Below are 16,524 nucleotides of genomic sequence, written 5' to 3' on the forward strand. Positions count from 1 at the left end.
GAAGGCAACAACATCTGTCAAAAATAAGCCTATTGCTGTACATAAAATGTGAAATAGAAATCCTTGGGTCTTTTTGGTGTCTTGTTTCTTTTGTCCTTGGTTTGAAGCATGATAGTTGCTTTTTCCATTAAGTTGTTAAAAACCTTTTGATGGCACTGTTTTAATTATTCCTTACTTCATTTGTCTAATGTGCCTAATAACCATTCAACCTGTAACAAATAGCTTGCAGTTCTGTTCCTCAGATGACTCTGTTCTTCCTAACACTTGTTTTGGGATTAATCTTCTTAATTGTCTTCTTCTAGTGAGGGAAAAAAACCTCTTGATTGCATTTTGTTTTGCTTTTAATTATTGTTATATGCTTACACAATACCAGCACTTTTGCATGGTATATTGCATTTACAATATAGACTATTCATTTCACTGATCTTTGAAAGAATCTTGATAGGCCAACAAGCAGGGCCCTGCATCAAAATGTTGCAGTGTATTATTGGCAATCCTAAGGCTTGAGGGGTTGTTTATCCAAGGAGCTCCACACCTAAACAAGGCTCTGCGCTGCAGAAATTACTCTCAACTTTGGCAATGGTGGGGACAGGAGCAGAAGTGTGACTTTGAGGGCAGCCCACACTTGCCCTGTACATGTGAATAATGTATGGCCATCCATTTGGATGGCTTTAAAAGAGGATTGGACACATTCATGGATGACAAGGCTATCAACGACATCTTGCCTTTTAATACCAGTTGCTGTGATCACAAGTGGGCAGGGTGCTGTTGCACTCATGTCCAGCTTGCAGGCATCTGGTTAGCCACTGTGAAAACAGGATGTTGGACTAGATGGGCCATTGACCTGATTCAGGAGTTCCTATGAAGGGAGCTGCAATCTTTCAACATTCATTGTCATTGAGTTCTTATGTTTTAGTTTCCCCTCCACCCTTAGTTCTTTTCCTTGCAACTTTTCTGCACACGTGCATATACCTCTGGGTCACCCTAAGTATGCCAATTCCTTTGCTGTTCTGGCTACATAAGCACATGGATGGGCAGACTTGGATGAGTATTAGAAGGAATGATTTCCTCAAGGTGCACCAACATAAAAAAACACAAACCCCACTTCTGTGATGTAATGTTTGGTCCCACTCCATACCCATAATATGCAGTACCATTATTGGACTAATCATGTGACCTGCCCACCTCCTGTGGCTCCTATGTACTGGTCAGGGCCAGCCCAATATATTTTGCTACATGAGATGAAGGCTAGGGATGGTGCTCTTCCCCATTCCATGCACAGAAGCCAACTGGATTTGCAATGGGACAGCACAACATTGGCAATGGGACAGCACAATCCATCACACCTGAAAGAGCAGTTTAACTTAGGAGGTGCAGGGCAGACCACATGTAACTGTGTGCTCCCAACATTTCACTGCCCAGCTTCCCCACCTGAGTATCAGCCACCTGGAGTGACCCCCTCACTTTGCCTAATGGTCGGGCTCGTCCCCATACTGGTGTAATAGAAGATCTGACCCCCTGGAAACATATGCTCCAAGAGTCCTTGGTTTCTAGTAACTGTCCCTGGTGTGTCATTGTCTCCTTTTTATCTTCTGTCGAAACCTTGGGAAGACAAGCAGTATAATTATTCTGGCTTCAGACACTCTTGTGGGTTTCTGGGAATGATATTGGAATGGAAGGATGGGCCTGGATCCAATTTGACTCTAGTGTGCATGTGCAGACAAAATGGACACACAGAGCCACTGCTCTACTTCCCTTCCAACCACCGCAACTGTCTATGCAGAAAAGGAGCTGAAGTGCTTGATTTAATGGACATGGCAGAGGTGAAGCCTACAATTAAGTGTGTGTGTGTGTGTGTGTGTGTGTGTGTGTGTGTGTGTGTGTGTGTGAAGTCCTCAGGAAATGATCCTTGCCATGTGAATAGGAGTGTTACAAGAACTGTACAAGCCAATGTCTGTTTCTGTGAAATGTTGCAGTATGGTGGAAGTTTCTTCCAGATCATTGTCAAATTGACAACATCAACTGGTCTTTTGTTGTCAAAAAAATTAGCAAATAAGATATGAGATTGGTCTGCTGTTATTGTCCTGTGGTTTGACCTGTAAATTGAATCCACATATTGGGCTTCTTTTGGAGGAAAGGCAAAATATAAATGTAATAAAATAAGTATTTTCACCCATTCACTACTTTCCTCCTCTCCTCCCATGCCCTAGCAAGGCAGACCAATAGCTGAGACCCTGGGTAGAGAGGGGGGCGTTAGAACATTTTTTACAGACAATAGCTGCAAGAAACACTCTCAGTCTCCCTCTGTATTTGATCTTTATATTAGTTAATGGAATATGAAAAGAAAATCTCATTTGCAGGAGGAGTGATACACTTTGCAAGTGAATTCCATTGCTTGTGGGGAGTTGTCTTTCAATTTTCAAGACATAAAATATTCTGGTGTCAAATATAGATAGCCTTTGAAAAGATTACCAGTATATACATTTTATTAAAAGAATACTGCCTGTGAGTATTCTTTGTGATCTTTTGTCTTGAGCGAACCATGTTGAGTGATTAACATTATTGACTGATGAAGCTTGCTACCTGGTTAATATCCGGAGAACAGGTCTCATCAATTTGGCTTCGACCATTTGGCTTTGCGCTTCCAGCTAATGACTACTTGCAGAACACTTTCTCGCAACCACTCCTACGTTTATGGCTTTGTGCTTCCAGTGAACGACTATTTGAAGAACGTTTTGTTTGTTCCAGCCATGTAGTCACATACTTACTGCATACATAACCAGTATAGCAATGAGAGAGAGACTGGTTCATTATATGTTTATGAGTAGCTCCAGGCTTGGTTATGCACATTGCACTTTAGTTTGCTCATTGTCCAGTAGGTTTACGAGTTTATATACAGACTCTGGTAAAATTGTTCTTTATATTCATAGCCAGTTCTGATGTTGGTTTGTTGTTTAATAATCGTTACTACTGTACACTTGATACTTTTTGTGTATACTTCGCAGTTATGTAGCTTGCCACCAGCCATGACTACCTAAATCCAAAATAGTGCTCATAGCCCTCTTACTGCCAAAATAGTATGAGTTTCCATTGGCAACAGTGGCAGAGGAGAATTATAAAATGAATTGTGTGATGACAGTGGACCTCTGAAGTCTCATTGGCAGCATAAAACTACCTACCCACCTAGTTAAGAAGTATAATTTAACATTTCATTGTTTCAGATTCTGGAAGGCTTTCCAAGGGTTCTCTAGTCTCCATCATTTTAGGTGTAATTGTGTTGAGTTGTTTGGCAGTATCAAGCTGGTTTGTGGTTTGCCGGTGGTAAGTATCAACTGTTTATGGCCTTTCTACCTAGTTGAGCTTTCCCCCACTCCTTCCTTCATAGAATTTTTCATAAGATGTGCTTTCTGTCTAATGATCAAAGGCCTTTTTGTACAACATGGAGGGCAGGAGAATGAACATGCATAGGAGATGGACCCAGGATCCCATTCAAGTAAAGATGTCCCAATGTTTGAACAGATGTACAGTGGAACCTCAGGTTGTGAACGTGATCTGTGTGGGAGGCATGTTCGCAACCCGCAGCGTGACGCGATTTGGCACTTTTGTGCATGCGCAAAGCACTGAAACCATTCAGCGCGTCCTTAACCCGAAAACACACAACCCACAGCAATTGCAACCTGAGGTATGACTGTATGCACCTTTGACCTAGTTCTATCATCAAATGAACATGTATAGGCTGAAGGCAGAGCTTGCCACTACAATGCTCTCTTCTCCACCTGCTGTTCATAATCTCCACAAATGTAGTCTGAAAAGGGCTTCTATTTTAGGTGATGTATGTATATAGCTCAAGATTTTATACATATATACTGTATGTATAAAATCTTGACCTGTATTTAAGTATATTAACAGTACTATTTTTCTAGAAAAAGAGGTGTCAGCCAGAAATGTTTTAAAACTTAGATTAAATCACTTTGGACAAGATTGGCTGATATCTTGTGCTTTGTTATTTAAAATTTAAATCAATGTACTTGCTATTTCATGGACAGTAGAAATGTTTGGCCAAGATAAGACTTCTAGAAGAAGAGGAGACATAAAATGTGTACCCAAATACCAATAGTTTTCAATGCTTCTGTAGTTTCTAATTCAGGTATAAGAGAAATTATTATTTTTTTAGCCACTTCAGACAAAGCTAGTGGCATTGGCAAGACTGTCCGCACTTGAAAGTTAAAGATATAGGACAGCAGGCTATTGCACAAATGGAGCCATACAAAGGATCAATGGCACATTTTTTTCATCTGATGGAGAATGTGGGCCATGTAAAATGCTTGTATTAAAACCAATTTAGTTTTATTGACTTCAATAGGGCCAAGTCTTAAAACCAAGTGCTTCAGCATAACTGAGCTGTGGAACAGGCTATTAAGCTGCAACCCCAAACCATTTATTTTGGAGTAATTCTCACAAAGGAGTCTCACTGATGTCTACGAAAGTAATTCAGGACTGGCCAAAGAGCATGTGGCTTGCTTACTTGAGACCCTAGCATTTAGATGCACCTTGTTGTATGCCAGTCAAAGACCGAAAAAATGCTTTCCTTTAGCTCAACAGGACTTTTCTGGTTCACGTCAATATCTCAGTCGGGGAAATGCTATTCTGGTGGCTCCCTGTTGCTTTTAATGTTATGTCAAAGAACCTTAAAGGCTGATCATACAGTTCTTTAAAAGTTGCTGTAAGGTGTGTGTGGGGGGGGGTTCGCTTTGAGCACAGCAAGTGGAACACGGCAAGGAGTGCATTACCTACAGTACTGACTTATCACAGCAGGTGGCTTGCTTAGCCACTATTATGATGTCTTGACTCTGTGCCCTGTCAGTGCTGGAAAGCCAGTTAACTGGAGAGGACACACAGCCTGGCTTTTGACACAACTATCAAGGAAACTACAAATATCCAGCTTTAAAGTTAGCAGTCCTGCTAAAGGAGGGTCTTGGCACCAATACTGCCCTGCCACAAAATATCAAATCAGTGCAGTCTCAGTAACATCTGCTACTCTCCCCTATAAGGAGGCAAGCCTTTATGGTTTGAGTTCAACAAACAAAACTTGCATACAATGCTTGACAGAGAAACCTTATATCCAAAAGTAGTCGCTCATGTAATATCCTCTCACCTGGGGCATGTCTAAATTTCCTCCCGGTTTGGGGTTGTGATGGGGCACTAGGAAAGACTTAGGATCCATCAGATCCTAGAGACACTACCCATAATGCCCCCTCTTTGGCCCCCACAGCATGGTCAAGGGTCAGAGATTATGGAAGTTGTAGTTCAACGCCACCTAGAGCAGGCATCCCCAAACTTCGGCCCTCCAGATGTTTTGGGCTACAATTCCCATCTTCCCCGACCACTGGTCCTGCTAGCTAGGGATCATGGGAGTTGTAGGCCAAAACATCTGGAGGGCCGCAGTTTGGGGATGCCTGACCTAGAGGGTCACATTTCCCCATCAGGGTTCTAGGATGTTGAGGGCAACTGAGCCATTGAAGCTTATATTATGATTCCATAAAATCATAGAATTCTAGAGTTGGAAGGGACCCTGGGGATCATCTATCCACCCCCTGCAATGCAGGAATATGCAGCTGTCCCATATGGAGATCGAACCGGCAACATTGGTGTTATCAGCACCATGCTCTAACCAACTGAGCCATTACAGGAAGCAATGGAAACTGGGCCAGCTCTGATGCAGGAGTATAGATGAAGGCAGGCATTTGTGTCTGCATGCTGCAGCAAGATTTTTTAGGCATTGGGCCTTAGTAGGAGGAGAGGCACCATTTGCACTCCAACTCAAGCAGCAAAATCCCCATGTCTTTCCAGCACTATATGGAAAGCAACTTGTCTCTTCTAGTTTCCTTTATGAAAGTTATTTCAGCAAACTCCATAAATAGTAGCAATGAAAGCAGCAACAGAGAGGCTGCCAAGCACTGGGGGGAAAGAGCAGTGTGTTGGAGGCTTGAGGGAAATCTGTTAGCATACGGTGAAGCAAAGCATAGACAAATGTAGATGTCAGGTGTGCTGGGTACACTGTACTGTCATAGCAGCTGTTGCTGCTAAGAGGCTTTGAAAAATAATTCAGAGTTTAAATGATGAATGTGCCACAGGTTGCATGCTGGATCTTGAGACACTCATCAAATCACCAGGAAAGCCTGCACTACACAATGATCTGTATTGGGCCAAAGATGTAGCAGTCCAGCTGCTTAAGGGAAAAAAGGAAAGGGAAACAAAAATAGCTGAAATGGAGACACTGATATTTTACTTACTTGATTATCCTGATTTATTACACACAGAGAGAAAGAAAAAGTATTAGATAGCTTTGCTAGCTTACATATACCATTGTGGTCATGAAGTACATAAAATAAGAGCTGGAGATTGAAAAAGAGGATATAGTAAATGGTGTTGATACATCGCTCCCTCCGAAAATTTGTCTGAACTATTTTCTAATACTATTTTTCTTGGCATTTCTGCTATTTGCTTATATCAGAGCTTGATTTTAGGGCTGCTTCTGATATGTAGGAAGAGTCTGGAAGCTTTGCCAAGTTGGTAGAATCAGTAGCGTAGGAAGATAGGGGCGGTAGGGGCGCACCGCCCCAGGCAGCGCCATCCCAGGGGCGCCATCACGGCTGCCTGCCCCACCCCCAAAATGCACGTCCCGCCCCTGTGCGCAGCGTGCCCCACCCCCAAAACACGTGGCGCACCCCACCCCCAAAATACATGCCCCAACCCTGCACGCAGCACGCCCCACCCCCAAATGCACACCCCGCCCCCCAAACACGTGCCCCGCCCCGCCCCCGTAACGCACGCCACGTCCCTGGGGGTAGCCACTGGGTAGAATATAATTGTGTGTCTATCTATTACACAGATTTCCCAGGCCATTAACCTTCAGATAAGACTATTGTAATGTGGCATGTGTAGAGTGGCCCTTGAGAACTGTCCGAAGGTTACAACTTTTGCAAAATGCCATAGCCAGGGTGCAAATGGGTGCTCCTGTTTACTCGGATGTAACACAAATTCTAAGAGTTGCATGGTTGCCAGTGGTCTTCTGGTTCTGGTACAAGGTGGTTATGATGGCATAAAGCCCTAAATGACTTGGAAGCTAAGCATCTGAAAGAACGCCTTCTCCCATAACAGCTTGCCCTTTCGTTAAGATCTGCAGAGGAAGTCATATTGGTGATACACTTGCTGAGCAAGGTTTGCAGTGCAGGGGGGTTAGGTAGGACTTTCATTGTGATGGCCGCACAATATCTCCCCACAAGATGTGTCATGCCCCTACCCTATTTTCATTCTTATGGCAGGCAGAGACATACCTCTTTCCTCAGGCCTTTGTGGAGGGATGAAATGTATGCCTGAAGGAGCATCACCCCTATCATTCAACCTGGACACTGAGGTCCAGCTCCGAGGGCCTTCTGGTGGTTCCCTCCCTCTGAGAAGTGAGGTTACAAGGAGTCAGGCAGAGGCCCTTCTCGGTAGTGGCACCCGCCCTGTGGAACGCCCTCCCGTCAGATGTCAAGGAAATAAACAACTACCTGACTCTTAGAAGACATCTGAAGGCAGCCCTGTTTAGGAAAGTTTTTAATGTTTGACATTTTGTTGTGCTTTTAATTTTCAATTGGGAGCTGCCCAGAGTGGCTGGGGAAACCCAGCCAGATGGGCAGGGTATAAATAATATATTCTTATTATTACAAGTTATTATTATGGCTTCATATTTTATTCTGCTTGGTGCTGCCCGTTTTATCCATAACTGCTATTGAATTATATATTAAAGAATAATGATGCAATCATTACTCTTTGGTCCTTGCAATATCTTGCAACCAAAAACTCTAATGGGGAAGCATATTCTGGTGTTTCCGTAGTGGCTGTGATTAAGCTAAAGGGTGTTAGCAGAGATTTAAGATTTAACCATAAAACTGTTGGCTTATGGTTTTAGCTTTAAGAGTTTGTGTAGGTTTTTAAGATTTAAAATCAGTATTATTTATACTGAACCTTCAGGAAAAAGTTTGGTGGGGCAGGGAGGGGTGGAATCTAAGGGCAGAATCCAGCCAAAGTCAAACATGTTTAAAATGTATGATCCATTAATTATAATGCAAGTGTGTTAATGATCCTATTACAGTAAAATCAAATTAACATGTAATGCTTAAATTGTAACCTTTATAAATAATCTAGTAAACAGCACACCAAGAATATACGCGGACAAGGAATATGTACTTTAAACCAACCCTTTGCAAACGTTATTTCCTATAATTTCCTTGCCACATACAGTACACATGTCAAAATGTATTAATTTCCCACCTTTGCTATAGAAAAAAAATGAATCCTAAAGCTTAGATAGCTTTAGGATATTTTGAAGAGGGTGTCTTTAATAAGATAAATTACTCTGTATAAAGTTCATTGGAATCAATGTTAATTTATTTCAATCCTATAGACACCAACCTGGAAAGACATCCCTATGAACATGTATGGCTGTGGATGGGATTGCACTGTTGAGATTAAGGGATAGAATAGCTCTGGATTTGTCCTCCAAGTTCCCACCCACACCCACCTCCACTCAAATGCCTAGCTCATCGCCTTGGGTTATTAAAATTGCCTTTCTGAACTCTCTAAATAGACTTTAAATAGCATAGACCACCAGAGCTCCATGCTGCTGACCTCTTAAGACTACTGAAATTCAGATAATAGAGATCAAAACACCCAGTTAGATTAACACACAAAGGCTACAAAAATTTGCTTTGATTAATACCCTGAAGCGCACTGCTACGTTGGCTGGTCTAAGTCAAACTGAAATCTTGCTTTTCAGCAGAACTGAACAATTGACATAATAATGTTAATGAGAGAATGAGAAGACATTTCATTAAATTTTAAAATCAGGCAGAAGGACTGCTTGCCTGGTTTCATTATACCCCTTCACTTACCACGACTCCTGAAATTCACCTAAGAGCTTTCCCTTTGTATAGTGCTGAGGTATGGAAATGTCTTCCCCAGAAAACGGTTGCACAATGCACTTAACTACCACTCTAATGGCCTAAAGGTCTTTGAGTTCCAGATCTCGCAATTCCATCTGCTTTTACAAGAGAAGGGAGCTTGATTTCTTTCTTAAAGCCAAAGTCAATAGTCAGGAAGGAATTCGACAAATGAAATCTGACAGAGAGAGGCAGATTTCTCTCATTCAAGGTTATATGCATTCTAAGGCTTTTCTATGCTCATTCCCCTCAAATTTTATTCATGTTTTACATGGAGCCTGAAGAGGATGTCCCCTTTGGGCTCCAGAGAGGGTTTCCTTCTGAGCCAGGTAGACTCTCCATTTCCAGGTACCACTTTCAGGTATCTGGCCCTGTGTGTAAATGGGGAGTTGTCTGTACTCACATGTAAAGCCTGAACGAAAGTTGCAGCTTTTCTTCCTCGATTAGAAATAAAAGTAAATTGTTGTTTTCTGAAAAATGGAGAAGGGGACAATCTCCCCTCTGTGCATTGATTAGGTAATCAAACAACTTGGAACCCAAACACTGCAAACCTGGAAGTAAGTGTTCCAGTATGCGAACTTTTTTCGGAAGCTGAATGTGCTCTGTTTTGAGTGTTACACTTCCTATTTGAGTGTTACGCTGAGGTCTGTCTGTTTTTGCTATTTATTTTGCTATTTTATTTTTGTTTTTACGGCTTTTTTATTTTGTTTTTTGACTGTGTGGAACCCAGTTCAGCTACTGATTGATTGATTGATTGTGTGACTGCAGTATATTGTTTATTGCTTGTGGTCTTGTTAGATAGTAAAATTCATGTTAAATTGCTGTTTTAGTGGTTGTTTTCAAAAGTCTGGAACAGATTAATCCATTTTGCATTACTTTCTATGGGAAAACCCGCCTTGGTTTTGGAACACTTTGGTTTTGGAATGGACTTCTGGAACAGATTAAGTTTGAGAACCAAGGTACCACTGTAGACCAGTTTCATGATAAGCTCTCCATGAGGCTGTCTACACTTGATCTCCATTTTAGGAACAGAATGGAATCCTAACGTAGCAAATGTTCTGTCAGGTGAAGGATCTCTGCTTGTACAATGGGATGCTATCCCCCTTTCCTCCCCTGCCCCACATTTTGCTCTAAATCTAAGAGTTCCCCCAACCCTCAGCAGCAGATTTGGAGAGGGTGTGGGGCAAATGCAGAGGAAAGAGAGGGGGGAAGTCTCACTGTGCAAGTGGAAATCCTTGTTCTGACAGGACTCGTTAGTAGAATACTGCCCAAAATCCAAAGGACAGACGGACCTAGGAACTTATTGCAATACATTGAAAATTCACTTCCTGCTCTCTCTTTTTTGCACCATCTCACTTAAACATCAAGAAGTCACATAGTAGGCATGCAGACATATTGTCTGTTCTGTGTTCATGACAAACCACTCAATTCATCCAGGGCTAGCTCTAAGTAGAGTCCCGGTGGCGCGGTGTGCCAGGGCGCTGGGCCGGCAGGTGGGGCGCTGCGCGGCAAAGCCGCGCGGAAACCATGCTGCGCCCTGCAAGGGCGGGGACGGCGGAGCGATCTCCGCCCCTCAGCACCAGGGTGCCCGACCTGCTCGAGACTGCCCTGAATTCATCTATTTGGCAATCAAAACAGATACCTTATGAGTATACATTAAATGAAAGGATTGAGAATTGCCAAAGGACTCGGTGATGGTGATTTCCTTTGTAATGAGGAGAGGCCAAGGCCAGTATCACATGGCCCTACAGCCATCAGACTTCCAGTGCAATAAGCAAAAGCTGCCAAGGCTACAAGATTACTTTTCTTATTCTTTTTCACTGAATCAACTTGTGCCATTTCTGCCTGTAATCACCTTTCTGACCTCATTCTCCTCCAGATATTGTACAAACCATCTTTTTTCTTACATAGCAGCCATGAAAGCCTTTTGAACGCCAGAAAGTGGTTCCGAAAATGAATGTTGAGCAAGGCTGGGCAGCTGGGGCTGAATGAAGTTTGATTTTCCTGTTAACTTTCGTACCAATACAAGTCTTTGTGCCTACAGCTGCATTTCAAATATATAGTCATCTGAACACTACCAAAGGAAGGGGGGAAATATTCACCTTTGAAGGGGTGGTTGTTGTATTTTTCATGTATAATAAATCACTGTAACTGAAGCACTACATGCAGGGTTTTTGTGGGGGGAGTAATCTATTTTTAATGTTGTTTTGGCAGACTTTATAGGAAAGGGGTTAAGTACGTAAGTTACCAGGGAACAAAAAAGAAAGATGCATATGCTCAGGTTTGTTTAAATGATATGCAAGATTGCATAGGATAACAAAAGTTAGAAATAAAGCAGAAAATGAGTTTTGATGGCTAACTTGGATGTGAAACAGAGGCCCGGGTGTTTTGATCAGTGTTCGAAACTCCCACTGTTCTATGCACATTTTGCAACAGGGAATTTCATTAGCGCGAGCAGCTTCTGAGCTCTGGGCGCAGTACTGCACCTATGATTTCAGATTAAAAATGCAGAGTGGAAGGAAAGGAGGATTTTTTTCTGCCTCCCCACTTCCAGCTACTTTCTGAAGACTGGAGAAGAGACCCTCTTAAGAATATTAGGGAGGTGAGCAAGGGAAGGATTAGACCATGTGAAAAATGAACATAATATTTTACCTGCTGTTCATTCATTTTCAGCTTTGTATAAAAAAAAGTGCACCTAGACATTCCATTTTTGCGCCCATAACCTAGGTCTAAGGTGCCATTTAGCTCCTAGCTTTCATATCTCAGTTTCTAACACCCGTCTTAATATTACTATAAACCTGGAAAGCTGGAGTGGGTGGGGAACTGGCATTTTTGTTCTCTTTAAAAGAGGTTCTGCCTTTAGAAAATGCTGTCACCAAGTGATCAGAAAGGCTTCATCCAACCATTGGTGCACAAACCTTTGTTCTGTAAAGTGGCAGAATGTCAACTTCTAAAAACCGCAGTAACTTTGGTCTTTATGCCGTTCAGAAATCATGCCCGCCTTTTGTCATATGCAGCCAACTGCATGTAATCCTTTTCCTTTGAAGATAGCATAGAGACTCATTCTGAAACCAGGACCTTCCCAGTATTCGGTAGAGGGCTGCAATTCTGTGACATCTACTTGGACGTAAGCCCCATCGAACTCAGAGTAAATGTTCATGGAGTTGGGCTCTAGTTTGTGTAAGTGAAGGAATGTTTGAGGTGTTCACACACACACACACACACACACACACACACACACACACACATTACCTACCTTCCTTCTTCTAACTTGCACAAATAAGGACCATGTGCAGTCCTCCATCTGATCCATTACCCACAGAAACTGGACAAAATCTGTAAGCAAGAAATAGGCTCCTATTATGCTTCTGTGAAGCAGCACATTCTTTGGAGGAGAAAAAGGGCATTTGCAGAATACAGTTGCGCTAAATTGATTTTGATGTCTTGAATCACTTGAGATGGCTCACACATAAAGGTGAAAACAGCTGTCATGCTCAGCGTCCGTCTCGGGGATATAGTGATGTACTTTTTTTGTGTGAACGTGCAGTTGGAGGGTGTGTGTGTGTTTTTAACCTTGCGTCTGCTACTTCACATGGCACGACTACTAAATGAATCTCTTTAACGTACTCTGCTAAGTGTGTGCTGCCTGATTGAGGTTCATTGTATTATTACACCTGTCAAATAATATGTAATCAGTGAAACTTTCCTGGGACTAAATCTATCTGTTGCCCTGTGGATAGCCTAAAACTTATCTCCATTGGGAGGGTTCTGAGGAAAGAAACAATGAAACACCTATCTTGAACTAATTTATATGTTTGGCCTCTGTACCTGAGCGCAATGATTAATAACATCATTGCAGTCTCAAAGCTGGGCAAGCAATGAATTAGCAAGGCTTAGTCAGTACTCACTAATTAGATTGCAGTCCTATATCCACTTACTTGGAAGTAAGCCTTGCTAAAATAAATGAGGCTTACTTCTGAGTAAACATGTATTGGCTTGCTGTGCACAGGCAATGTACTAAATTCCACTAAGCCTTCTTAATGGTTTCATTTTAGAGCTGTTCTTTACTCACAACTCTATGGCTTTTAGGTGAGTGAGTTCTAAAACATAGTTGAGGACAAGGTCCAGGTTTGCACATAATGCTAACGATGGTTAGCACAAACTAAGGTTGATAACCAACCAACCAAACATGGCTTATGAGTTTGGTTTGCTTATGGCAGGCGTCCCCAAACTTCGGCCCTCCAGATGTTTTGGACTACAATTCCCATCTTCCCCAACCACTGGTCCTGTTAGCTAGGGATCATGGGAGTTGTAGGCTAAAACATCTGGAGGGCCGCAGTTTGGGGATGCCTGGCTTATGGCTAATACAGTAAAGCTGCAGGTCAGATATAGACAGTCAACCTATGGTTTACTAAACCATGGTTTATAAACCGTGACATGGTGTTACATGTGAACTCAACCACTCTCATAACTTTCTTAAGGAATAATTTACACTTTCTTACTGTTTCAACTGCCACATTAAATAAACATACTATAAAATTTATCCATGTAGTATGAAGAACAATTAGGGATGTCAGAGAATTCCAACAAAAACTGGAAAATGAAGCAGAAATTGCTGCAGTTTACATGTTTCTAGGCAGGAACAGAAATCAGTCAACCGACTATGATTGCTATTTGTTCATATCATTGTGTTTTAGTCCACAATTGATTACATAATAGCTTCTTAAACATTATTTTAATGCTTCTTTTCCATTTAAATGAATGTAAATTATGTAAGTTACATATCTTAAATGTTAAATAGCAGACAGGGAGGCAAATAGCATAGAAATTGGCAGAAACCAAACTGCAGCAGGATGGAAACTACATTGACTGTGAAGAGGAAATTGCTGCCTTCTTGCATCCCTATCAACAAAGCAGGACATCACCCCAAACACTATTCTCAATTTTAAGGCATTGCTAAAGTAGTGCAAAAGATGAAAGCTTGTCACTTGCTAAAAGCTACACCTTTTAGGCCATCCTGCTAAATTCCCTATTCAGCACAACTGTTTAAAAATACAGGACCCCACTTTTGCATCTGACTATCCCAGTCATGCTTTAAAGTTTAGGTCACTTCATGGGCCTATAACTCAATGGTATCACACATGTTTAACACAAACAAGTCTCAGGTTCAATCCCTGGCGTCTCCAGTTAATGGGACATTGGGGGCAGTTCCAGGAAAGTCGTGAGTCCACAGAGAGCCAATGTCAGTCAAAGTGGACCAAGCAATACTCAGCTAATGTGCATGTTCATTTGACAGGTGGGTGATGACTGTTTGTATTTAATAGGTCCTGCTCGGCTAAAGGCTCAGTTAATTCGCAGGTGTTAAATGATGGAAAGAATCTGTCTCCTGAAGAAAACTGCCCAAACAGCTATGAAATGAATATATCACAATCACAATCAAATATACTAGTTAAACCACTTGATAAGGTATGGTGTGCCTTAAAAACTTCTGGAATATTGTCCTTTAAATTAGTACAAGTATTTTTCATTCAGCAGCATATTTAGCTTTGTAGTTCAGCTAGACAACTCCGAAATATTTGTTCCTAATGGGACTGATCATGCATATAATAATGCAGAAAGTCTTTACTAGACACAACTTCAGCAGGGTTATTGTAATGGGAAATTGTTCAGTAAGAAATAATGAAAACACAAGATGAGCAGGGATATTGAAAGTGAACAATAGAAAGGGTTTTAAAAGAAAGAAGAGGCTGGTGTGAACTGTCTCATCAAAATATCATGGATAGCAGACCCAGAATGCTGCTGAACAACACTATTGGATGGTCACAGTTATTAGGTTTTAAAATATTTATCTGATTTCTTTATTTATTACATTTATCTCCCACTTTCCTTCCATGAAAGCCAAGATGGCATACTTGGAGATCCTGGCTCTCATCCCTGAAAGCTGGACATCTTAGCATAAAGAAGGTTGCTACAGCACAGGACTTCATGTCATGCCCAGGGACCTAGAAATAAAAGCACCTAGATATTTCAGGACGGATCCAATTCAGATTCATGGGGTGGGAGAGAGAAACCAGGGTTGATGCTTAATTTTTTAATATGGTTCAGCTTTTTCTCTTAACAGAAGTCACTTGTTTTATTAGTAAGATTTCCATTCCTGACAGAATACCAGGATATCTTGCCATTTCCAACACACGATGATGGCCTTCTTGCCAAAACCTTTGAACACAACATCCAAGACGTTGCCCATTTTTCTCTCTGGCAGCTCTAGTGCTCTGCAACTCTGTTAGTTGCAACCAGTTTTGTGCTTAATTTAACACTGCAGAACAACTGCTATGAAGAAAGGGAAACTATATTCATAGGATAATGGCCATGTGAGTTATGCCAATTTTGTTTTTGTCAGCGCTGCTAATTGATGATCAGACAAACCCATACTTATGAATGCAGTCCTTGGTTGTCCTGATAGATGTACTTTTTAATTCTTTTGCAGGGATGTGGTAAGACAGGCAAAGTGAGACCACGTTGATTCTGCTTGACCTTTCTTTTGATAACATGGCTTTTGATAACATCACCCATGGTATCTTATGGGATGCCTCTGCAGGTTGGGTGTAGGGGGCACAGTCATGCACTAGCTCCATTTTTACCTGCAGGGGCAGTTTCAGAAAGTAGCATGGGTGGGTTCTATTTGACCCCATGTCTCTTACATTATAGGGCCACAAAGTTCCATTGTATCCCCAAATTTCTTGAACATTATATGAACACCACCCACATGACCCCAGAAGGTGAGGTGATACAGGAGTCTGGAGTAAGATACCGTATCTTACTCCAGGCACCCAAGCTCTCTTTCTCTCTGTCCATCTGGGTCAAATGAGGCTGAGCCAAAGTTGAGTTCAGTAACAGGCTGGATAAGGATCAATAAAGTTGAATTCTGACAAGATTGGTGGGGGATTATGCTCAGCCTGTTCTGGATGGGGCTACACTCCCCCTAAAAGATCAAAAACACAGCTTGGGGATGCTTCTTGAAACAACATTGTCATTTGAGGCCCAGTTGGCATTGAGTGCCTTCTACTGGCTTCATCTAATTTACCAGCTGTGGTCATTTCCCAGACAAGGCTTACCTGCTTCATACTGAAAGAGCTACGCTGGTTGCCTGTTTACTTTTGAGCCCAGTTCCTAGTGCTGATACACACCTTTAAAGATCTAAATGACCCTTCAAGTATTTGAAGGGACAGAATTTATATTGTATGTCTTGTATGTCTTGTTTGTATAAAAATTCAATAAAAATTACTTAAAAAAAAGATCTAAATGACTTGAGACCCAAGTATCTGAAGGCACACTCCTTCCCAACCCTGCCTGCCCATGCCAAGATTGTCCATTGGGGCACTTTTACAACTACTATCCCTAAAGGAGGCTGTGCTATGTAGCTCCAAAGGAGAAGGCCCTTTCTGTGGCAATTCCCCAGCTCTGGAACACCTTCCCTCCAAGAGGTATGACCGACACTGACATGACAATATTTTTGGCACCAAGTTAGAACATATTT

General features: G+C 41.8%; 1 protein-coding gene across 1 annotated transcript in view; it reads left to right on the top strand.

The window, feature by feature from the left end:
• Window positions 1-15,255, top strand: part of TPO (thyroid peroxidase) — a 76,223-nt gene extending 60,968 nt beyond the window's left edge. The window contains exons 13-16 of the mRNA XM_060272270.1: window positions 3,222-3,321; window positions 7,089-7,091; window positions 14,312-14,453; window positions 15,109-15,255. Coding sequence (XP_060128253.1) covers window positions 3,222-3,321; window positions 7,089-7,091; window positions 14,312-14,453; window positions 15,109-15,255 — 392 coding nt within the window. The remainder of the gene's footprint in view (window positions 1-3,221; window positions 3,322-7,088; window positions 7,092-14,311; window positions 14,454-15,108) is intronic.
• The last annotated feature ends 1,269 nt before the right edge of the window (window positions 15,256-16,524 follow it).

This window comes from Zootoca vivipara, chromosome 3 (assembly GCF_963506605.1).
Source record: "Zootoca vivipara chromosome 3, rZooViv1.1, whole genome shotgun sequence".
NCBI lineage: Eukaryota > Metazoa > Chordata > Lepidosauria > Squamata > Lacertidae > Zootoca > Zootoca vivipara.